The 24,077-nt window shown below is 46.8% G+C and overlaps 2 protein-coding genes across 5 annotated transcripts in view; one reads left to right on the top strand and one right to left on the bottom strand.

Annotated features, from left to right (window-relative positions):
• Positions 1-8,815, top strand: part of PGS1 (phosphatidylglycerophosphate synthase 1) — a 32,068-nt gene extending 23,253 nt beyond the window's left edge. For 3 of the 4 annotated variants that reach the window (XM_032799105.2, XM_032799106.2, XM_075071937.1), the window contains exons 8-10: positions 28-176; positions 5,548-5,690; positions 8,027-8,815. In XM_032799105.2, coding sequence (XP_032654996.2) covers positions 28-176; positions 5,548-5,667 — 269 coding nt within the window. In that variant the 3' untranslated portion in view covers positions 5,668-5,690; positions 8,027-8,815. Of the gene's footprint in view, positions 1-27; positions 177-5,547; positions 5,691-8,026 lie in introns of those variants that run through there. The other variant, XM_075071938.1, reaches the window with a different exon arrangement.
• Positions 7,305-24,077, bottom strand: part of DNAH17 (dynein axonemal heavy chain 17) — a 98,635-nt gene continuing 81,862 nt past the window's right edge. Inside the window, exons 69-80 of the mRNA XM_032799176.2 lie at positions 23,936-24,058; positions 21,663-21,856; positions 20,325-20,473; positions 20,050-20,177; positions 18,274-18,501; positions 16,377-16,568; positions 14,179-14,358; positions 13,534-13,716; positions 11,875-12,057; positions 10,908-11,051; positions 9,652-9,877; positions 7,305-8,208 (exon numbers count right to left, since the gene is read on the bottom strand). Coding sequence (XP_032655067.1) covers positions 7,961-8,208; positions 9,652-9,877; positions 10,908-11,051; positions 11,875-12,057; positions 13,534-13,716; positions 14,179-14,358; positions 16,377-16,568; positions 18,274-18,501; positions 20,050-20,177; positions 20,325-20,473; positions 21,663-21,856; positions 23,936-24,058 — 2,178 coding nt within the window. The 3' untranslated portion in view covers positions 7,305-7,960. The remainder of the gene's footprint in view (positions 8,209-9,651; positions 9,878-10,907; positions 11,052-11,874; positions 12,058-13,533; positions 13,717-14,178; positions 14,359-16,376; positions 16,569-18,273; positions 18,502-20,049; positions 20,178-20,324; positions 20,474-21,662; positions 21,857-23,935; positions 24,059-24,077) is intronic.

Below are 24,077 nucleotides of genomic sequence, written 5' to 3'. Positions count from 1 at the left end.
ATTTCCTTTCCCCCTTTTTTCCTGCAGGCCTCTGGCTGTACTTGGCAGGAAGCAGTCTGCCCTGCCTGACTCTGATTGGCTCTCCTAATTTTGGGTACAGGTCGGTTCATCGGGACCTGGAAGCTCAGGTTGCAATAGTGACAGAAAATCGTGACCTGCAGCAGCAGCTCCATCAGGTTGGTGGCAAATGTGAAGAGGTTTCATAGGATGGGAGAGTGTCGGTGAGATGATTGCTTTAAAAATCTTCAACTATAACTTCAAACCTTCCCTAGCATAGGAGAACTTGAGGAACTGTCAGTTAAATGACTATTGGTGAGCTGTTGGCTACAAGTGCCCACTTTTAAGAACTAGAGGCCATAACAAGAATGGTCAGCTGAATTTGGCCCTGGAGACTAACCAAACACAGATGAGACATTCAGAGTAAAGCTACTTAATCTCAAACACGCTGCACATTCATACCTTTCCTCCATGGTTTGGGCATCTCATAGACTCATAGACTCATAGGTCAGAAGGGACCAATATGATCATCTAGTCTGACCTCCTGCACAAGGCAGGCCACAAAACCCTGCCCATACACATTTATAACAACCCCGAACCCATGACTGAGTTATTGAAATCCTCAAAATTGAGATTTGAAGACCTCAAGCTGCAGGGAAATCCACCAGAAGCGACCCATGCCCCACGCTGAGGAGAGGCGAAAAACGCTCCCAGGGGCCCCTTGGCCATCCGCCCTTGGAGAAATTCCTTCCCGGACCCCAATATTGGCGATTCTAGCTCAAACCGAAGCTAAGTGGCAAGACTCCACCGCCGCACCAAGAAAGATTCGCCTCATTGCTAAACTCAGTTCCGCCATCCCATCAACATCCCTCACAGACCTGAGCAGGACTTTATCTGCCATAATCGCAAAATCAATTGCCCAAATTAAACTATGCCCTCATTAGACATCCCTCCATATACTGTATCAAGCGTTAGTCTTTAAAGCCAGATAATCTTCTGCCCCCAACTACTTCCTCTTGTGTATATCCGTTCCCAACTTCACTCCCAGCCGCTAATGGTAGAACCTTCGTCTTAATTTCAAGTCTAAAACTTCCTAATATTCCAGTTTGCACCCATTGTCCTTGTGCCATACATTAGTACTAAGCTTAATAATTTCCTCTCCCTCCCTACCGTTAATCCCCTGATTTATTTATATAGGCACGCATATCCGCCCGGAGCCTTCTTTGGCCAGGCTAAACAGCCAAGTCTTTGAGTCTCCTTTTCATAAGGCAGATTTCCTTCTCGGATCTCCTAGTAGCCCGTCTCTGAACCTGTTCCAGTTTTGCATTCATCCTTCTTAAAACATGGGGACTCCAGAACTGCAAACACAAATTATTCAAGTGGGGTCTCACCAGCGCCGTATATAACGGCACTAACACCTCCTTCTCCTTGCTGGAAAATAACCTCGTCCTTGAATGCTCCTAACACCGCATTTGCTTTTTTTAACAGCCATATCACATTGGCGGGTCATTAGTCATCCTGTATCAACCAATACCCCAGGTCCTTCTCCTCCTCCGTCGTCGTTCCAACTGATCGTCCCAACGTATTTAATCTAATTATTATTAATCCCTAAGTGCATGACCTGCACTTTTCACTATTATATTTCATTTCCCCCCCATATACTATTACTCCACGTTTACAGTGGTCCAGATCTTCCTGAATAGTATCCCGGTCTTCTCCGTGTTAGCAATACCCCCAGCTTCGTGTCATCGCCACTCTTATTAACACATTATCCGCTCTTTGTGCCAAGGTTCAGTAATAAATAGGTTAATAAGATCGGTCCAAAACCGATCCTTGAGCGGACTCGTAGTAACCTCCTTCCAGCTTGACAGTTCACCCTCAGTACGACCTGCTGGAGTCTCCCCTTTAACCAGTTCCTTACCACCTTACCAACTTTCACATTCATCCCCATCTTTCCATTTACTAACAGTTCCCCATGCGGAACCGTGTCAAACGCCTTACTGAAATCGAGGTAAATTAGATACTACCGATTTCCTTTGTCCTAAGTAATCCGTCACCTCCAAGAGGGAGATCAGGTTGGTTTGGCACGATCTACCTTAGTAAATCCATGTTGCAATTCGTCCCATTACATTTGAGGGCTCCAATGTCCTTTAACTACTTTCTCCCTTAAAATTTTTTCCAAGACCCTTAACACGACAGACGTCAAGCTACAGGCCATATAATTAACCGGATCACTTATTCCTTTCTTTAAAAAATAGGAACCTACGTTAGAATTCTCCAATCGTACGGCACCACCCCCGAGTTTACCGATCGCTTAAAAATTCTCGCTAACGGGCTCGCAATTTCACGAGCTTGCGGAAATGGTGACCTCTCACCTTTAAAGTGCTTTGGATCTTAATTGCTTTTATCAATCTACTTGCAACCAAAAGTGTCTCTAACCCCATGTAAATAGTTATATAAACCCCACCTTGGCTGCCTACAGATGACTTCCTTTTTCACAGGATTTGGGGGCTGGAGAAGGGAAGGGGATCTGCACTCAGCATCTCCATTACACTAAGAGAATTTCTGTCCTCCTTTCAGGAAGAAGTGTGGTCCTATTTTTAATCCTGACCATAGGCTCTTTTTCAGTGGTTTAAAGACCAGTGTTCCGATTTCGTGTATAGTCAGCTGTAAAGGGGTGGGCAGCTTGGGTTGTTTGGTATCTTCTTGTCTCCGCCCTTAGATAGTTTTCTCCAATCTAGTCCTGGAATTGGCATCACTCTGAATTCCTGTGATACCAAAATGTTCAGCAGTGAAGCAAACTGGATTAGTGTGTGTGTTTCATGTGAAGCTTTGCAAAACACGGATAAAACTCAGGCCTGGCATAGGAAGGCTCAGCCTCCATAAAAATCAATGGGAATTGCATCTCTTACCCCAGAGCTGAATTTGGCCCACTGAGTCAGCCTCATATCTAATCCAGCAGGGTCTCTGTGTCTTACTGAAAGAGTCACATGAATGTTTCACTTTATCTGGCCTGTATTTGTTTTTATCTGTAATGAGAAAAATCCATGAAAATATTTTTGTAACGAAGGGATTGTGTAAAGCTGAGAAGGATGACTGCAATGACTCAACAAAGCATTTTAGTGAAGTGCATATGGCTGAATCTCCCCAGTATACTAGAAGTGACCTGGAATTTGACCACCTTTTTCATTGCTGTTTGATCTTTGTGTGGAGACTGTTCTGTGCTGAGACGAAATCTAACAGAACCTCTAACGAATCAGTCTCTCACTTCCTCCTTCCATCATACGCTGGTTGGTATGGTTGGAATAAGTGTTAGTTCACAAAACAGCACATCTCTATATGCAAAGCTCTTAGTGAAGACTTCATTTCCAATCTATGAACAATTGAGGGGTTTGGATCTTCCAGTATTGCGAACCCTAGCATTAAAAAAACATGAGAACCTAAACTGTATTTAAAATATCTTTGCCTTCTCTTTTTGAGCTTTTAAGGTTCATGTTTTCGTGCTTTTCTTCACAACCAAGAGGGAAGAAACTTATTTTTTTAAATGAAAGCTGAGATTTTGCCAATTCCAAGGTGCAGCTTTAAGAGAAACAAATATTGTGAGCTGGTAGTACTGTTCTTCATTTGTGAAACTCCTGTCCAGTGTGTGATTGGACAGTTCAGTGAGAATCATTTCTCTATCATCTGCCTTGATTTGATGTGGGGAGGCCCAGTTGGCATCACGGGAGATAAATCACGTGTCTCACATACGGTAACTAAGATCTTGTAGTTCTATCTGTAAGTATGGCTAACAGAAAAAGTACAGCCTCTGGGGCTGCATAGTATTACATTACAGATTTGGATGGGGTATCTGAGTCCCTTCTCTTCCCTACAAGAGGCTGTGCCAGTCTTGACCTGCCTTTTTTACTCTCAGTGCAGGATGGGATCACTCCGTGTTCTAACACCCCTGCAATGGGGGGGAAAGCAGCAGGCTTCGTTTTGTTTTTATTTGGAACCTTTGTCACTTTTAGTTTGTTTCCTTTGCTGCTGATATTAGACAAATAGTCTCCTGTTAGCACAGGGGCTGGTGATACTAATGTAGGCTCTTCAAAGGGCTGCCCTTCAGGTACCAGTAGGGTGGGGACTGCTGTGGAACTCAGTAGGAGTACCCAGGCCTTTTATTACTGCAGTCCTACACATTGTATCCTTTGAGATGTTTCCAGTGCAGATTCCTCTAGTCTGAAAGAAATTGGTGATACATTTTAATAACCACGCTCCACCTGTATTGTAATTGACAGCATGGACTAGAACCCACATTAAGCACTTTGAAGCATTGTTGCCAAACATATGCAGCAGTCACTCATCTCCAGCCATGTTTTTCAAACCAAAACAAGGACGAGGTTAGCCCAAGTAGGAGTCAAACTTCCACTTCAAAAAGGAATGCTGGAGACGATGCTGAGCAGTCCCAGATGGCTCTCTGGCTGCTACAGTGAGTGAACCAAAGTAAATAATATTTTGTTACAAGTTTTGAGTCTCAGTACAAATAACTGAACTGAAACTAGACTATTAGCATTAAGTGATTGACTCTCTGCCTCTAACGAGGGTTTATAGTGGGATTTGCAACACTCTCCATTTCTGAAAGCCGGAATCTTGTACGTTCAGCCCTTTGTGTTTATTTCCCATCATTTGTGGTTCCTTTCCTGATGTGTCAGAATTCAGAGTGCTTACGGGCTGCCTCACAGGGAACGACTTCTGTAATCTGTGGAGTAGAAATTCAGGTATTTTGCTACATCTGACAAAGGTACTGCTTCTTGTTTGCATGTAGAGTAAAACCAGAAGCCTTGCTAGTTTTGCAGAAAAAGCCACTTCTGCCTTTGATCAAACCACTGCTTTTCATGTGCTGTGTGAAATGTCTATTGTAACAGAGATGGTTCACTTCCTCTTCCAGTTGTATTGTTTATACTTTAAAGGCACTTAAGCATTTCTGGTAATTTAATTGAAATCATGACTGCATATTCATTTGAAAACACAACACTAGAGCTGTGTCTAGGATGAGTTCTGCAAACCACTCTCTTGAGATTAAAGTCAGGTTTCCTTTTCAGGCAATTACAGCTAGGGGTTTGACTTATGTTATTCCTATAACTGTAGTTTAGTTACGTAATTGGGATAGCTGTAGGGCCTGATCCTGCAAATCCACCCACCTTGGGCCCTTTGAGTTCCAATGTTCAGGTTCTGAGTATGTTTCTCCAGAATACGATGTGAATGTGGCTTTTCAGAATGCAGCTGTCAAGCCTCAAAATGTTGCTGCAGCAGTCATATCTCAGGGGCAGTTGCCATGTGACATTCCCCATGCTCACAGCTCAGTGGCTGGCTACTTGTCTACAATTCACATCACATGGAGGGGCAGGCTGGGTTCTTAGCCCCTGATGCGTGTTCAGCCCTGTGAGAGAAGAGTGATATGCCTCTTTGGCCAGGCAAAAGCTGTGACTATAGGTGCACCAGATCTGGCTAGGGTGGTGGATGATGTGAGGGCATGATGGTGAAACTGGCTTTTGGGATTTTGTCTTGTAGGAGCAGGAGCAGCTTTATCTCAAATCAGGCATCGTGTCCTCTTCTACATTTGAACAGCCAACCCGCTATGTAAAGCTGTGGGTGAAGCTGGTAACACCTCTGATTAAGAACTTCTTTTGAAAGGAGCAAGAATCCTCCTCTGGGTGAGTCTGAAGTTGTTTAGCTCCAGGAAGAACTAAAGCTGAGTTGATTGCACTTATTAATGCAGTGGGAAGAATCAGCCCAATGCTTCCCTTGCACGGGGAAGGTTTTCAGTGCAGTGGGAAGCTGTTTTCCTCAGGGCCTATATTCGATTTCCATTTGAGTGGGTTATATCTCCAATGCATGTTGTAGTCTAGCAGTAACTAAGGATCCTTTTCAGGAAGGGGGAGGCAGGAGTCCAAGTTATCCCCATGCATTGATAAGACTTTCTCTTCTGAAAATGTATCTCTTGCAATGGGGACTCAGCCTAGGGTCAGGCCTAGTTCTCACCCTGGCCAGCCAATGGGAGACAGTGTGGGAAAATCTCAGCTGCTCTATGCTTTCCTGCCTGAGTTGGGATTAAAGAGGGGAAAAAGTCAGCATTACCTCTGGCTTTTGCTTCGTAAGGATGAGGTTTCCTCTAAAATGCCTTTATCACATGAATGTTTGCTGACACAAGGCCATCTGTTGTCTTTCCTCCTGTGGCAGTGGACTCACCCCAGTTAATCCCCTAAAGTTGGTGAAGATGCTGACTTTAACTTTTGCCAATTTTCATTCCTAAGAGCCTTAGTGTTGGAGCATGTGTGTGTGTTTTCTGGTCCTTTACCTTCACTCAACCCTCTGGTTCTGGGAGCCCAGCTTGCTTGCTCTGGGTAAGTGCCAGCCACCTGCCACATCAGGATAACTGGTTCTAAACTTCCTCCGTATCCAGGGATTGAAGAACCCGCACTACTGAGGCCTCATAAATGGCCAGGTCGGCCCTGGACCACCAGCAGCCTGGCAGTTGCCTATTGCCATAAGCATTCCTTCACAGCTCCCCCCTCGGCTAAAGTCAGTGTTGACACTTGAAATAGAAGATGCTGAAGCACTGGGGTTTTATCATTTTGTCTTCAGGCAGTTGAGTGCTGCTAGCAGATGTTAAATAGCAAACTACTCCATACAAAAGGGAGAGAGGGGTTGGGTTCTTTTGGGTGGTCAGCCCCTAACTAGCAGTGGCATGAAGGCGAACCAAAATCCTTTATGCTCCAAACAGCTACACCATGGGAGCTGGCCCCTGCTTCTGCCACAATGGTTCCCCTCGGGGGTGAGAGGGAAGTTAGCTTTCATGGTCCCTGCACACAGTACCAGCCGTGAGGGGCCTCCTATCCACTGGTGACAGGCCTGTGAACGCAAACCGCTTGCCACTCCTAGTGCTTTGGAGGGCACCATTTCTCACCTTTTTTCTGTGTTGTTTCTCATGAGTCTTGTAATGACTCTGGCTGTATTTCAAAGGCTGGCTGTAGTGTGTGGCCTTCTGGGAGCACAGGGACAGATAGACATCACATCCTAGAAACAGAAGGACGTGTGCTTTCTGACTGACTTCCCACCCAGCTAGAAAAATGGGTAGTAAACAGGAAGCATGGCCAGAGTGTATTCTTTATGCAGCCCTGTGGAGCAGGTGCTGGAAGGCTTAGTAGCAGATGCTTAAAGGTTGATCGAGGTGACCTGTGTGTACATTTCCAGTGTTGAAGTACAGGCTAGCATGGAGGCTGTGACTGTACCTGGGCTCTCTTCCTGGCTCTGTTTCTCCTTCCCCCTTTTGTCTGGTCTGTTTACTTTGGAAGCTCTTTGGGGAAGGGACTGGAACTCCAGCACATGGCCCAGTGGGACCCTGCCTACATATGAGCACTGAACAGGCACTAAGCACTGAGGAATCCAGATGGTCACATACAAACTTGGGGTGTCTTCACTACTAAATGTTAAAGCACTTTAACGTGGCTGTGTAGTCGCGGCACCAGTGCTGTGAGCACTGTAAAACCCCCACCCTCACGAGGGGAGTAGCTCCCAGCACTGGTGCACTGTCTACATTGCCACTTTACAGCACTGAGGAGGGTGTCTTTTCACCCCCCAAGGAAGAAAGTTTCAGTGCTGTAATGTGGTGGTGTAGACAAGGCCTTTACTTTGGCTTCCTTCTCCTCTTCAGTGCTGGCACGAAGTGCTTTACTGTAACCTGCCTTGTGGGGTCCTCATGCCTGGGACCTCTCTGATGTGTATTGTGATACCAGTCCACTGGTGGCCAATTGTTTTATCCACCTGAGCACTAACACCATCATTTCATGTTTCTTTTATTGTCACTATTAAAATACTTTGGGGCAGACCAAAAGCTGGGTGGAGTTTCTGACTAATGGGATTAGTGTTGAGCTGGGTGGTACTTTAGCATGTGGAGCCAGTGCTTTGCTTAAGCAGTAAAAGTTTAAACCTGTAAGAGCAAAGCAACAGCAGCAAGAATCCACTTAGCTGGCTTCTCTTTTGTCTTCAGATTGAAGGTCCAGACGTAGGTGGGGCCTCGCATGCGAGTCTTGTAGACCGGGCACTCGTAGACGTTCTTGGTGTCCATACGGTCCACAGGGATGGCTCTAATGAAGATGACTGGCATCGAGGGCGTTAACTCCTTCAGCCGAGCGTCTGTGATGACACCACTAGGAATGTCCCACCGAGCACCTGCAGTGTTATGGCTTAGTCAGTGTACCAGCTGCCATGGGGCGTTTTCAGTCAGAAAGTTCTATTTGCTGTATCTGCTGGGGGAAGAGTTCTCCTGGAAGCATGGTTGAGGGTCAGCTGGAGGACCAAAGGGCTGTACTGAAGTAGCCTGGGCTTAGTCACCCCTAACACTATTACTAGAGTCAATTCTGTCCTTACTCTTCCTCCCCCAGCACCCATGTCAGGGGGCACTGCACAGCTTGGGGAAGAATGGAAAATATGGAAACTCTCCCATAGCATCTGCTGGGCATGGACCTAAGCTTGATAGTACAGTGATCCTGCCAGGGCCTCATCCCTCTGTGTTTATTAGCTGTGAGGGACCTCAAACTAAAGCTGAGAGATCATTCCCTTCTCACTTAGACTTCCTGTGTCCAGTCATAGCTTCCTTATTTATACAGGAGACCCAAATACCAGCAACTGTCTCTGCTCTGAGGTTCACCTGTAGTTGTCTTAATTTCCAAAATAAATCAATCCTAATGGGCACTGTTTGTCTGTTAGATGAGCCTGCCCTCTGCTGGTATGTTTCTGACAATGACGCACAATAAAGGCAACTGCTACCCAAGCTGAACTAATAGGCTACTCTATTAATGGATTCTGTTATTGCAAAATAAATGAGCTGGCTCTAGTTCACACTACGCTCCTGCAGTGCTGACAAGCATGACATCAGTTAGTCCTTGACTACTGCTTGGGGAAGACTAATTGCTGCTTCTGACAGTAATGAGTGCATAAGCATTAACTAGATAACTAGCTATCTGTAGGCTACCTTAAAGTTTAGCAGGGACACACTGGATGTTAAGCAGCAGGAAAGATCAGCACTTAGATCGCACAGTGTCAGATAAAGTGGAAGCTCTGAGTAGAGCTCACAGGTGGGGTGGAATCATTGTTGTAGCAGAAAAGTACAGGGTCAGAGCAGGGCTTGGAGATTAGAAAGATGCACAGTGTAAACCCTGCTAGAAACTGCTGCCTCAAACCAAGCCAATTCAGGAGTGAGGGGAAAGGGCCTGGATCACTTATTGTAGGGCAGGACAGTAAAGGCTGAGATGGTAGGATGGTTGTGGAGAAAATTAGAACATGGTAGCAGGGTGCTGGAGATTAACATTCAATGTTCAAAAATGTTTCTGAGGAGCAAAAACTGTACAAAGTCAGATTGCATAGCATCTACCTTCAAGAAGGGGGGAGGGCTAGCTCAGTGGTTTGAGCATTGGCCTGCTAAACCCAGGGTTGTAAGCTCAATCCTTGAGGGGGCAATTTGGGGATTTAGTTGGGGATTTTCCTGCTTTGAGCAGGGAGTAGTAGGACTAATGACCTCCTGAGGTCCCTTCCAACCCTGATATTCTGTGATTCTAAGTGTGTGCTGGGCTAATTGTTCAGGTGTGGCTCTGCCAAAAAGAGGTGGTCCTGTACCTTCCATGAACAGCCCATGCACATAGGAGCCTTCTCGGGGGGGAGCTGTCATATCTTCCCGGTTTTTCTTGGTCACTTCCACTGAAAGACACATCTTGTCAAGTGGCCATTCATTCTTTCTGGCCATAGACTGCATGATAGCTGTGAGAAAAGACTGGGGATTGAAGAAGCCTGCCAGCCACACTGTTGTGGGTAGTGCAAAGTCAGTCGTCCAGGCCTCTAGTTCCTGAAAAATAAAGCAGCAGCAGCTTAAAGCCAAGTACACAGGCTGTGGTGCATCTGTTGAATTGGTGGAGTGATACATTGGACTTGTTACTGCATTTTGGGAGAACTGTCTTTACAGCCCCTGTTTGATTTAAGACGCTCATCTTCATCGGATTGCGATTTCAGGGGGGACAGTTGTGAAAGTAATGGCACATGGCAGACAGAGAAACACTTGAAGTAAGTTTCCAAAGAACTACCCTATCTCAGCAGAGCCCCTCTTGGGTCTGCGATGCTGCAGGTGGACAGGGTAGTCACCAGGGAGACGGCACCAGCTGAGACTCTTTGGAAAAACTAAAGCTTTGTCTTCAGTGGGGTTTTGCATCAGTTGCAGCCATTGCTGCCTCAGGTGCAGGTGAAGAAGGTTGTGCTTTGCACCAGAAAAGCAGCTGTCATGAGCTACCTTTTGGGGTTTGTACTGATGCAGCTCCATTAAGCGGCTGGACATTAAATGCTGGTATCAGGGCAAGTTTATAATGAAGATTACCAATTTAGAATGAGGGTATTTGCTCTTTACTGTTTGGTTCTCCTTCGGCACCTCCCACCCTGGTTTGTAATGCCAACTGTGTACTTAAAAGAAAAGAGCCACACTCCACCTTCCCTCCTTCTTCGAAAGCCCTGAATTCCAGGCATGAATTGAGGCAAGAGGGACTTGCCATCTCTTTAGACCCTCAGTTTCAGCACTGAAAGATGATGTAGCCCTGGCTCCTAAGTGCACTTAGCCCTTCTCACTTCAGCACTGTGCTTTCAAGCCATGGTGAGCTCAGCAGCCCAGGTTCTTGCAAAGCAAGCTAGATTTTTCTGGGTTTTTGAGAAGTGTTTGAGCTCAGATGCTCTTTTTAGTACATAATTTAGATCCCTGCAAGCAATGCAAAGCACCTTCACATGCCTAGCCCCGGCTAGACAGCAATATTTGTTCCATGAGCAACAGTTTGGAGAGAGATCTTTGGCCCACAAAGGACCATGAAGAGAGGCTGGAGGTGTAGTAGACTCACCCGGACCCGAAGCAGGAGGTCAGCATACCAAGCTCCCAAGCCAAGTAAAGAGGGGTAGGCCCGGTTTGTCCAGAAGTCGGGCACATTATCATAGAAGAGAGCATTAGACAATTCCTCCATGTCTGTTGTGATTGTCAGCTCCCCCTTTGAAAGAAAAAGAACTATGGTGTAGTTAAGCAAGAACTGGCCCGTTGTGTTGGAACCTCCTTTGAGAGTAAAGCTCTAGCCAAGCTGGCACACTGCCTATCAATCACAAGGGGCTCAGCGCCTGTTTCTGGAGTTGTGAACATTATAGCTTGGTTTACTGACAGGAAGCAGGGCCTATTTTTGAAAAATAGGGCATTTCCCATCATTCCTGGGTTTGTCTTTAGTCTTCTCCAACAGAGAGGGCCCTGTCCCTTACACTTGGGGCTCTACAGCGAGTCCAAGGGAGTTCCAATTCCTGTAGAGATTTCTCCCCCGATAAGAATTTGCGGGGACACAGAGCAGCTTTTTTCAAAACAAGTCAGCATTTTAGGCAACTGGGACATAGCCTTTGAGTCCTTAGCTTGTCTTACATGTGGCTTTTCAGTGCTGACCTATCTCAGCAGAAGCAACTGCCCCATCCTCCCATGGCCTCTGCAATCCAGCTCAGTCTCCCTCAGTGTAGGTGTTTGTACCTTTGTGCACATGGACCCACTCACTCAGCTTTTAGGCTGCAGCAAATCTGCAGGCTTCACAATGAAGGAAAGAGTAGTGTTGGCTACCTTACAATGACTCTATAGTTAGCATGTACGTTGTAGTGAGTGGCAGAAGAAGAGAAACTCGTAGTAATCCAGCAGCTCACATTACCAAACCTGGATTGAACATTTAGTTCCACTAACTTTGTTTGTAAAGACTGGTATATTGAAAAAACCCAAACACGCACACAACCCAGCAACATTACCTAGTTACTACCATGGTGTAAAACAGTATCGATGTCACACACCTTCAGCCCCAAATTTAATTCTTTCAAAGAGCGTCTCATTTCATTTGTCAAGATGTTCATTCTTTCACATTCCTGAAAGGCCACCACGACATAGGGGGTCTTCTCTGCTGCTTTCGCCATGATTTCCAGCATATTAAATGGCTCGGGTAGCTTTTCAATGATTTCATCTAGGACTTGCTTGACCTGTAATATGTTACACCAGCAAACATTTTTAGCAAGGGAAAAAATTCCATGTACAGAGCTTGGACAGGTCATGGAAAATGTCATTCTTCCATTGATTTAACATTTTCAGTCTCCTGAAAGAATTTATCGCTAACCTTTAATAGCCTAGAATTCAATTGGCCAATGACCTTGGTCTGTAGAATTCCCCAGAGCCTTAAAATCAAGAGAGAGCAAACTGGGCATGACTGGACTTGCCCCTGAACAGGCTGGCACTCAAAACCATCAACGGTTGAAGTGGCTCCTGTTCCATTAAGTAATGAAGCTGGTGCTGCTCCCCTGACTCTGAGGATGAGTGGCATGGTACTGCAAAAACCCAGCATGATACGCCTTTCAGCTCACCCAGGGGAGTGGCTGCAATGCCCACTGCCTGATTAGGATACAGCCCACTCTGTAACAACCTTTTATGTACTTGAAAGCTGTTATCATGTCCCCCCTCCCGCCCCGTTGTCTCTTCTCCAGACTAAACAAACCCAGTTTTTTCAGTCTTCCCTCATAGCTCATGTTTTCTAGACTTTTAATCATTTTTGTTGCTCTTCCCTGGACTTTCTCCAATGTATCTATATCTTTCCTGAAATGTGGCGCCCAGAACTGGACACAAAATACTCCATTTGAGGCCTAATCAGAGCAGAGCGGAAGAATGACTTCTCGTGTCTTGCTTACAACTCTCCTGCTAGTACATCCCAGAAAGATGTTTGCTTTTTTTGCAACAGTGTTACATTGTTGACTTGTATTTGGCTTGTGATTCACTATGACCCCAGATCCCTTTCCATGGTACTCCTTCCTAGGCAGTCATTTCCCATTTTGTATGTGTGCAACTGATTGTTCCTTCCTAAGTGGAGCACTTTGCATTTGTCCTTGAATTTCATCCTATTTACTTCAGGCCATTTCTCCCTGCAGGACCCCACTTGATATGCCCTTCCTGCTAGTACAACTCCGGATCCAAAGCGCAGGGTGGATAATGTGCTTTGGGAACTCTTTTGTTCCCCCCGTGGTGGGGACGAGCAGCTCCCAGGTGCTTTAGGGCTCTTGCAAAGCTGAGTGCAGGACCTGAAGTGAGAGGAAGTGGCTGCCAACCAGTGCAGCTGGAGGAGGAGGAGATGTAGCTTTGAAAAAAGGAAGCCAGAGAGATTAACCATTTCCTCTCTCTCCTGCCCTACTGAATAATGCAGGAGGTTGCAACTCTCTGAAGCCCTAAGCAGGAGTGCCCCTGTTCAGTTACTGTGCTCGTCCATGGTAGCAGTGGGAAGGAGCGCTTGGTCAAGAGCACTGAGGCACAAATGTGCTTAGAGACTGTTGGAGGTTCTTTCACTGGCGGGAGATGAAGCTATTACAGGACGGAGCCTCCTCTTAGTTGGTGTGTTTGTTTCTTCATGAACAAACCAGGGGCCGTAGCAGATTAATTCCTGGTTAGTACTGAAAGACACAAACTTTTCCTACCTTTTCCTCTCGGGACACACCCGTCCCTCCTCCAGCATCAGACTCCTTAGGCTGCATTTCCAGAACTGTACGGAAAAGCTTTTCAGACATGACAGTGAGGAAGCCAATTTCGGCGTTGGGGTGGAGCCCGTAAAGGTACGGGCTCTCTGGGGGGAGGTTCTCATCAATGTATTCATGATAACCCTAAAAGATAGGGCAGAAAGAAAACACTGAGTGACTAGACCCCTACTCCTGGACAAGGCATTTAAGACCTTTGGGCTCATCTAGCCCCACTCCATCATGGAATAGGCGTCTTTGGTGTTCCTGCCTGCAGAATATCTAAACCATCTCTCACTCTCCCACTGAGGGTGCTGTGGACCTACTGCCCTCCCTCACTAAGAGGTTTTTACTCATGTCCTTCCTCAGCTTTGTCCTGGTTTGTTACTGAACTGCTCTTTCTTGTCCTGCCACTCTCCCGCTGGGAATCTGTCCAGGTTTCCATGGACTGTCCCTAGTGTCTCCTTATGTCATCTTTATGGGGTTCTTTCCAGGTTTTGCTGGGCAGTGCTCTTATCACATATACATCCCCAAGAGAGCCACAGCCTTCTGACAGCTGCAGTGAATTGTGGAGCTCTCACCCCATAGAAGAGAAGAGCCTTTCCTCACCTTGTAATCTGAGTTGGGTGGAACTAAAAACCCTGGAGCCAAGGTCATTTCTCCTTCCAGCATCTCCACCCGGATGTATTCGCTCAGGTAAGTTCTACACAACCTGCGATCCCAGTCATCTGTGATGTGTCCCCCATACATAATTTCACCAAAGAGATAGCGAAGATCGTCCCATGGAACCTAGACGAGATGCCAACTCAGTGCACAGTGATTTCTATAGAATGTTCTGAAAAGTCCCAGACAGCAGCGGGAAGCTTCACATGTCAAGTTAGCTTTTCTGTGCCCTCACCATGCAAGGAGTGAGCCCTTGGAGTCAGTCACACATGAGCAGCTCAGCATCGGGGGGGGGGGGGAGGGAGAGCAGCATGGAGCCCGTCACTTTCTTGACCATGTTCACTGGGGATTTCACCCCTTTCCCAGCACAAAGACAGCCCCCCAGGGTGACGGATGAGCCTTGCCTCTAGATCATGTCTCTTTTCATCCCAGCTGAATTTAATTAAGCTTTTGCCACTTCCATAACGCCAGGAGCAAGGAGCGTGCTTAGGGTTACCAGCCATCCATATTTCCCTGGACATGTCCAGCTTTTTTGTCTTTAAATAGCCATCCGGGAGGAATTGGTAATAAGGTTAAAAGGTCCAGGACTGTTCCCCTCCCTTCCCTTCCCCCTATACAGAGTGCAGTGCGGCATGGCTGATTGGGCAGCTGGGCCTGATTGAGTTGCTCCCATTGGCCTCCAGCAGCCAGAGCCCCCTCCCCGCTCCCCCCCCCCAGCACTTTGAGGGGGCGGGGCTGTGCGCTCCACTGTGTTTTGCCTCCATATGGAGCCAGCGGCTCGAGTGGTGTGGTGGTAAGGGGAGTCTCAGGGGCAGTCAGGAAGCAGGAGGGGTTGGATGGGTCGGGAGTTCTGCAGGTCCTGTCAGGGGGCGGGGGTGTGGAGAGGGATTGGAGCAGTCAGGGGACAGGTTGGATGGGTCGGGAGTTCTGGGGGAGGGGGCAGAGAGTGGTTGGATGGGGCATGGAAGTTCTGGGGGTCCTGTCAGGGGGCAGTGGTGTGGATAAGGGTTCAGACAGGTAGGGGGTGTGGTCTTGGGGGTCAGTTAGGGGAAGAGGTTCCAGGAGGGGGTAGTCAGGGGACAAGGAGCGGGGCGGGGTTGGAGGTTCTGAGGGGGACGGGAAGTGGGAGGGAGTGGATGGGGCAGGACTGTCCCCCTGTTCCTCTTTTTTGATTGTTGAAATATGGTAACCCTAAGCATGCTCCTCCCCTGGCTTGGGATCTGTGGTTTCATTGTTGGGAGAGGTTTTGCCTTCCAGCTGGATGTGCTCACATTTCAAAGGAAAACACTGAAAGGGGGGTGGGAGAGAGAGCTCAGTGGTTTGCGCATTGGCCTGCTACAACCCAGGGTAGTGAGTTCAGTCCTTGAGGGGGCCACTTAGGGATCAGGGGCAAAAATCTGTCTGGGGCTTGGTCCTGCTTTGAACAAGGGGTGGGACTAGATGACCTGAGGTCCCTTCCAACCCTGATAGTCTATGATTCGAAGAAGGCTGGACAATCTGAGCACACCCTGCTGCTGCCTGAACTGATTTGCTAAATGTCCATCTTTAACCGATCTAGGGCCCCTCACTGGTATCACACACAGCCTGCTGCCAACCCAGCACACCACCCCTGCAGGCTTAGGACCACATTAGATCTCTGTTTTCAGACAAAGGCTGTCCCACACTACTCACTGAGGGTGAGTTGCAGTTCACCTTTAAAGGTTCCCTTGGTTTTCCTGTGCCCCAGCTCGGGGACATACAGCTCACACATCAGCCAGCTGCTGTTCAGTAGTGGGGCAGCAGCAGAGGGATCCTTCCCCCAAACCTGTGGAGCCCCCAGCAGAGCCTTCTTCAGGCCAAAGGCTGTTGGAACCCTGTGCTTTCACATGCTCCCCCCTACCCAGGAATCACAGAATCATAGAATATCAGGGTTGGAAGGAGGTCATCTAGTCCCACACCCTGCTCAAAGCAGGACCAGTCCCCAACTAAATCATCCCAGTCAAGGCTTTGTCAAGCTTGACCTTAGAAACCTCTAAGGAAGGAGGCTGGGAGAGGGCCACGAAGGGGAGGTCTAAGCAGTGCCCTGCATTTCCCCTGTAGTGCTGCTTTTTGTAACCTGGGGACAATCACTCTGACTTGCTGATGTTAAACAAGCACGTTCTAACCTTGACATTAGCCTCCAGGTAATTATACAGCACGTTGATGGATATAGTCAGATCGCCATTGTTGAAAGGATATGACCGATTCCAGCCCTGTGCACCAAACTTACGCCTTTCAGCTACCACTGCGTGAAAGTAGCAGAGCGCAAACAAGATGCACTTGAATTCAATTTCTTTGGTGCACATTTCTAAAGTATCCTAAAGCAGAAGAAAGAGGAAAAGAACATGCTTGCATGCAGAAGAGGAAATGTACCCAATGGGTGTCTGAATATAAAAAACAACTTCTCACAACTAGCCAGCAAAGACGGAGCTGAACCTTCTTTACCACAAAGTGCACATAGGTATCTCAGCTTACGCACGCTCTCAATAGCTCACGTGTAGTCTCAGCAACATTGACTGCTGCTTGCCCAGAATTTACTCATAGTACATTGAAATGTGTGAGAGGGAAACTCCTGGCCTTGTCCACACCCCTTAGGCCTGGTCTACATGGGGCGGGGGAGTCGTCGATGTAAGATACGCAACCTCAGCTACAAAAATAGTGTAGCTGAAGTTGACGTATCTTAGTTTGACTTACCTCCCGTCCTCATGGCGTGGGATTGACGGCTGTGGCTCCCCCGTCGACTCTGCTTCCACCTCTCACCCTGGTGGCATTCCAGAGTCGACGGGGAGCACGTTCAGGGATCAATTTATCATGTCTAGACGAGCTGCAATAAATCGATCCCCAGTAGATCAATCACTACCTGCTGATCGGGCAGGTAGTGTGGATATACCCTTAATGTGATGTGTTTATAATCTGATGAGAAATGACCTCTTAATTCTAACTGCTCATTTTAAACTCTAGCACTCTTATCAGTGAGTTAAAAATAACCCAAAATATCAATAATAGTAATTACTACTACAGCTACTGGTCACATGGCTCTGTAAAAGGTTAGTTGTGGTGCTTCAGAAGCAGGCAGTAGAGGTGTATTTTGATCAGGCTTCTTCCTAGAACTGTATTGTCTCTGATACTTATGCACACCAGGGTGACCTACAGTTCTTAATTTCAGAAGCTCATCTTTTGCACCAGGCCCAACAATGCTTAGATGTAGGAAAAAAGCATATGCTGATCTCTGTTAATAAATTGGAGACCTCATCTGTGGTGAAGGGCCCTTCCCTGCACTTAGTACCTGTGTTTGAGGGCCAAGGGCAGTAGGGCCCTTAAAAAGCCTCCCCTGGTGGAAAGATTCTACCAGTTCTGGAACTGGTTGTGGAACATTCTATGGGTACACACCTTAGCATGCTGCAATTTTCCATTATTTACCGGCAGAGGAGAAATGACTCGTAATGACAGTGTATAGTATATTAGCCTACAAATAGAAACTTGCAGCTGGTCAAAACACACAGCTGCAGTAGAGTGCTTCTATAATCAGACAGGTTTGGCATGACCTCACTTCATTTAATTATTTTTGAATATTGCTGAACAGGACTGTAAGGATTACAAATTTACTCTGTCCCTAGTAAAATCTTATGTCATGGGAACACTGACAGGAACACTCTGAGATCTTTAGTGGCCATCACAAGGGTACTTTTCCACTGCAATCCAGAAAGCACACAAAAACCTTTAACAAAGCCCTGTAATTAATGGCAATGTGGCGATGCCTTTATGAAGGGCTTCAGTATGAACTAGTGCACTGAAAGGAACAGAGCTAAGAGGAGTCAGACTAGATGACTTAGCGGTAAACTATGAATCTAGACACTAAGAAATCCATTTCCTAGGCAGGCTGCACTCTCTCTCCTGGGGAGAAAAGCCTGAAAAGAGAGAGGCCTTACAACTTCTAATAAAGAGCTGTGACTGCAGAAAAAACAACAACAAAACAAACCCAACCAGCTTAAAAAATTTTAAAAAATCCTGTCATCTGAATACCTGAGTAAAGAGATCCAGTGCTTTGTGCAAGTTAGCATGCATGCCAGTGGGTGGCTCATTGGTAATTTTAATGGCATTTTCCAGGAGTCCTTGAGGAATAATATGCACGTCTGGAGTGGGAGCAGGTTCCGCACTCATAAACACCCTGTAATCCTCATGGCTGCCAATGCTATATCTCTCAACCTTCTTATCCAGCGTGCTCAGCCATTTTGAAACCAGGTGGATATTCTGCAACACACACAATTTGACTTTACTTCTTGCTCCCAAAGTTGAATCCCATACAGCCGAAGTCCCTCACAGTGCTAGGTGGGAAGTGTTGTGTTGGAGGAGGTGATGCTATTCACACCTCCTAGGCCTAGCAGCCCTGAGTTGTTTACAAAAGGGAGAGATAGCTCAGTGGTTTGAGCATTGGCCTGCTAAACCGAGGGTTGTGAGTTCAATCCTTGAGGGGGCCACTTAGGGAGTGGGGGCAAAATCAGTACTTGGTCCTGCTAGTGAAGGGGGGGCTGGACTCAATGACCTTTCAGGCTCCCTTCCAGTTCTAGAAGATAGGATATCTCCATTAATTTATTTAATGTAGTGTTTCATTGGGATGTGATACACTGACAAGGCCCCATGTTTCCTCTGGTGACTTAGTCACTTGTTTAGATTTGATGCAGGTCAGTGGAAGCTGCCCACCAAATACTGTAGTCAGTCTCCTAGGATTTGTACCCATCATCATCTTTTAACATTTGGATTTAATAGACTGGAAGGCCAGCAGAGACCGGGAGCAGCATCCAGTCTGTACTCCCGCATAACACAGGCCGCAACTTCTGGTTGACGTAGAGCAGCGGCTCTCAACCTTTCCAGACAACTGTCCCCATTTCAGGAGTCTGATTTGTCTTGCGTAGCCCAAGTCTCACCTTACTTAAAAACGACTTGCTTACAAAAATACAAGCATCACAGCACACTATTACTGAAAAATTGCTTATTTTCTCCTTTTTACCATATTCTAAAATAAATCAACTGGAATATAAATATTGTACTTACATTTCAGTGTACAGTACACAGAACAGTATACACAAGTCATTGTATGAAATTTTAGTTTGTAATGACTTTGCTAGTGCTTTTTGTGTAGCCTGTTGTAAAACTGGACAAACATCTAGATGAGGAGATGTACTCCTGGAAGATCTCTGCGTAGCCCCATGGGTACATATACCCCGGTTGAGAACCACTGATGCAGAGCACCTCTTTAGAAAGAAATCAAGCCTTGGTTTAAAGCTTCCCAAGTAAAGGCATATTCGCCAGTGTTCTTCACTGAAACATTAGAAGTCCTTTACTAAATGATATACAGCACGTGCTTCACCTAGCACTGTGCTACTATATCAGCTGGATATCTAGCCATTCTCCTGGGCCCTGAAGGCACTGCCTACCGCCACAATAGTCTTAGCTTCTGCTGGCCCATGGGAGTTAAAGATTAGATGCAGCAAATCATGCTGGGTGGCTGGTGATGAGATAGAAAGGTGATGTACTCCAGAATCTAACCAACCAGGAAGTTGGGTAACATGATAGCTAATGGCATTCAATTCAGACAAGTGCAAGGTAATGCATTTAGGAAAGAACAGTTCACCTTGAGAGGAGAGGCAGGACTTTTCAATAACGTGCATTATGTAGAACTCTTTGCGCTGACGTTGAGAATTTCTGAATGTATAATGGGCTGCTCTAAATACTATTAGATTACTATAGAAACAACAAAGGTATAGCAGAGAACCAACAATGCAATGGTGCTTCTAATACCTGAAGAATGACCCAGTGTCCTTCAATAGCAGCCACATCCAGAGCATTTTCTGCCACAACTTCCTGTCCTTGCCCTAGAGACACATTATGGATTTTTCCATTGTCAATGGTGAAGCCTAGCTTTCTTCCTGGGGGAAAAAATCCACAGGAATACATTAAAAATAAATAAATGAATAAAAATCTGAAAATTGCATACGTCTGCTCTTTACTGATAACGTTTTCCATGACTACCTTGCTACAGATCCTACTGTTAGTGAAGGGAAATATTGATTTACCCAGTGCCTCTACATCTTTCAGTGGGTCAACCCCTGGAGAGAGGATAAAGAATATTGCAGTGGATGGGCTGCTCTCTTCATATGATTTAGAAAATTCAACACTTCTGCCTTCTACAAACTTACTTCCCATCTTCTCTTCCACAAAGTTTCTGTGAAAAAGAAGTTGATGCACAATTAGTCCCAGACTTTTTACAAATAATTGCAGGACTAGGCCATGTGTTTCTACAGTTGGCCGCGAATGCAGCTCAGGGCATAGGTTTTAAGTACTGTATGAAAACTGAAAATGTTCCTACAATGGCTCAGTAGGTGTTAAGGGCAGGGAGTGGCGCTGCAAACCAAAATAATGCACAAAAATTTAATCCGAGCAAGGAAATCCCAGAGAAACGCTGATAACAGAAAAACTGGATTACACAGCATGCCTGGAGCACTTCTAAGGAAAGTCTCTGGGCCAGATCTACATCACTGTCACCTTGAATCTTTAGCTTGTGTAACCCGCACACCTCCTGGGTGTGGTGTTCTGTCCCATCTAGTGACACCAACACCACTTAGTGAGAGAGGGATGAAGGAGTCGGCTCTATTTAACTCATGGCATAGAGGCTACTGTACTAAGCTCCAGAGACCCCAGGTTTGATGCCCCCCCAGCAACCGGGGGTCTGTCAGTGTTACACTTGCACAGGCAAGAGAGTTCCCATCCCCAGCATAAAAAGCGGCAGCTCCACGCCTCCAATGACTTTATACATCCCGTCAGTCTGCCTCTCAGCATTGCCATCTGCCAGGGCAGCCTGAGACAAACAGGCAGCTTCACCCCCCCGTGAGTGTTCTGCGGAGTTCTAGTTGAACAACAAATGCAGCAAGTGTCTGCTCTAGATACACAGCGGGGCTGGGGTGGGAAGCCTTAGCAATTGCAGTGGGCATAGAGGAGGTCTCTGCCGTTAGAGCTGGCTGCAGAAAGGATGAAGCTGAGGTGTTGGGGTACATGGCACATGTTCAGGACCACCATAGGGCGCTGGTGTGGCCTGGGTGCCAGAAGCTGGATGTCTCTGGGCACGTGTCCCACAGGACACGCTGGCTCTTCACAAGGGGACTAGCAACCATAACCCCCCCTTTTTAAAACACCCTTTTGGAAGCCTGTTACCATGCGACAGGCCACATGCCGTCAGCTCTGTGCCTCATCCACATGCCGCAAGTAGGTGCAGTTACTGCACAGCTGTACGCGCCAACATGGCCCATTTCTACTGCACCACCATGAAATGCCTCCCTAGAATCACTGTGCATAGGCATGCCAGGCCCCTTCTGGGCACTGACGGCATGGGTCCCTGCAGGAGCACGCAAGAATACCTGACTGCATAGGTCATTCTGTCTGGCCTCATGCACCTCATCATACACAGCTTCTGCAGAGCTGATTTATTCTTCCATTCCTTCGGGAACACTTCCTTCTCTGGTGCCTCTGACTCAACAAATTTTTTCCATCGCTTTGCCGAACCTTCAATGTCACTGTCTAAATTCTTGAACTCATCCGTATCTGAGAGGACCTTCAAATACATGAGAAAAGGACCAGCTGCTTATGTGTACTAATGTCTCCTCCTGCTCTGTGACCCAGTGGGACTGACTTGCTGGAGACGGTGGCTTTTCACAGGTGTGGCTGACAGCAGACTCAAGTGCTGAGTGTTTTGTACAAACTGTTGCCAGTTACATGCTCTAGCCCAACACCTGGTAGCCTTTTATTTTTATTTCAAGTTAATTTAAGTGATGTAGTGTAAAATCACTGGCTACAGCTTTCTGTGTCCTCAGGCCTAGGCTGTAACCTTTCAGTATAAAAATACTCAAATACTCTGTTGAACACTGACATAATCAAGATATTTGCTGCCATCTGAGAAAATGAGGGTAAGATGTGGTTAGCATTGGATTCCTGTTGTGGGGGCTTGGGGGTTCTTGTGGAGCAGGTGGAGATTTTGTGATGCACCCAAAATATGCTAACAATTTAGTCTGTGCAATTATGCAAGAAATGAGAGGCACATGAAAGGTCTGCTGTGATAATGGTGATCCATGTTCACCTTCCCTCCAACCAGAAACCATCTTTGGAGACAGGCTAATAGTGGCATGTACAGGAGAAACTTAAGAGGTAGACATGTCTGAAGCACAGAGGAGAGGTGTCTAAGCTACAGACGTGGCACAGTTGGTGGTGCTGGCCCAGCCAGGGAGGCAGTGTAGGCACAAGGAAGGGAAGGATTATATTTGTGTTGAAAGTATCATTTTTAAATTCTCAACATCAGGATCGGTATTTTTTAACACTGTCGTTCTCCCTCTAGATCTTATTCCATTTGCTGACTCTGACTTGCCTTATTCTCTAGGAGTGAAACTGTGGCTCTCTCCAGCACATGCCCACTGAAACCAATGGGAGGTCCAAGTCTGGAGCACAGGCATACAGTGCAGTGGAGAGCTGCCACATGGCTGTGTGTATCTATGGGCAACAGGCGTAACTCAGGTACCAGTCCAACAAATATGAACAATGTTGATTTTAATGCTGATACTTTCACAAACAAAAGAGACGTCCCTGGGCGATGCTCTGGAACTGCTTCCCACCAAGCCAGTCAGGACTTTAGGGAGCCTCCTCTCCCTTGGAGCAGACTGTCTCCAGGGCAAGAAGTTCACACGGCTTCACCTTCCTGGGTCTCTCCTTGGAGCAGTCAGTATCCTCTGCCCCTCCGTGCGCTTCCCACAGCGAGTCCGCCCAGGCGGGGTCAGGAGCAAGCCAGAGGGTCTTGCACCCTCACTTCGCTTCGCAGTCAGACTTGACTCTCAGCCAGCCAGTAAAACAGAGGATTATTAAATGACAGGAACACGATCTAAAACAGAGCTTGTAGGTGTAGATAATGGGACCCCTCAGCTGGGTCCATTCTGGGGCCCAGTGAGGCAAACACCCCATGTCTGCCCTCACTTCCAGTCCCCAGCCAGCTCCAAACTGCCACCCCCTCCTTTCTGGCCTTTGTCTCTTTCCCAGGCCAGAAGGTCACCTGATCTCTTTGTTCTCCCACACCTTTAGCACCCCTTGCAGGGGGGAAGGGCCCCGGCCATTAGTTGCCACGGGGACAGTGTGTTGGCCAGAAACTGAGGCACCCACACAGTAGCCAGAGGAAACATTAAGAACAGCCCCACTTCTTCACATCCGCTGCCCGGCAACACCTCAAAGCCTGGCTTCTTAGCTTTAAAATGATACCAACTCGAAGATGCCTTCCCAAGTGATACTGGGTTACACAGTGCTGCATAATTGACTGCTTCTCATGCCACCTTCTGCTATGGTGGCTACTTTGGTGATTAGCTGATGATTTGATTAGGGGTTTTCTAATCAACATTATTTTTAGATAAATATTCCAATAATGTGCTTGTTCCACAGTAGCATTTTTAAGAGCTACAACTCCCAAGGGTGTTAGTTTAACCAATAATCTCCAGCATTATTAAACTTATCCTGTCTCCTGTTTCAACCTGCATATTAGTGGCCTCACAATAGTGTGGCCTGGTTTACTGACTTCCATGGTGCAGTGTCTCAGGCTATTCTGTGTAGTGTTTACAGCAGAAGAATTTGTACAAAACGTTACATTCTTCAGACACACCTTAATTCCTCCCCATCCTTGAGATTGTAAGAAATCCACAGGGGACGTTAGTCCAGCCTTGAATGGAAAGCGCAAAAGAAAGTCCAGTTCAACCGGGTTCACTTCTTTCTTCATTAACAAGACCTGACGAGAAAGCAGAGAT

Source organism: Chelonoidis abingdonii, chromosome 13 (assembly GCF_003597395.2).
Source record: "Chelonoidis abingdonii isolate Lonesome George chromosome 13, CheloAbing_2.0, whole genome shotgun sequence".
Taxonomy (NCBI): domain Eukaryota; kingdom Metazoa; phylum Chordata; order Testudines; family Testudinidae; genus Chelonoidis; species Chelonoidis abingdonii.
Note: the sequence above shows the minus strand (reverse complement) of the source record. Positions and strands in the feature narration are given on the sequence as shown.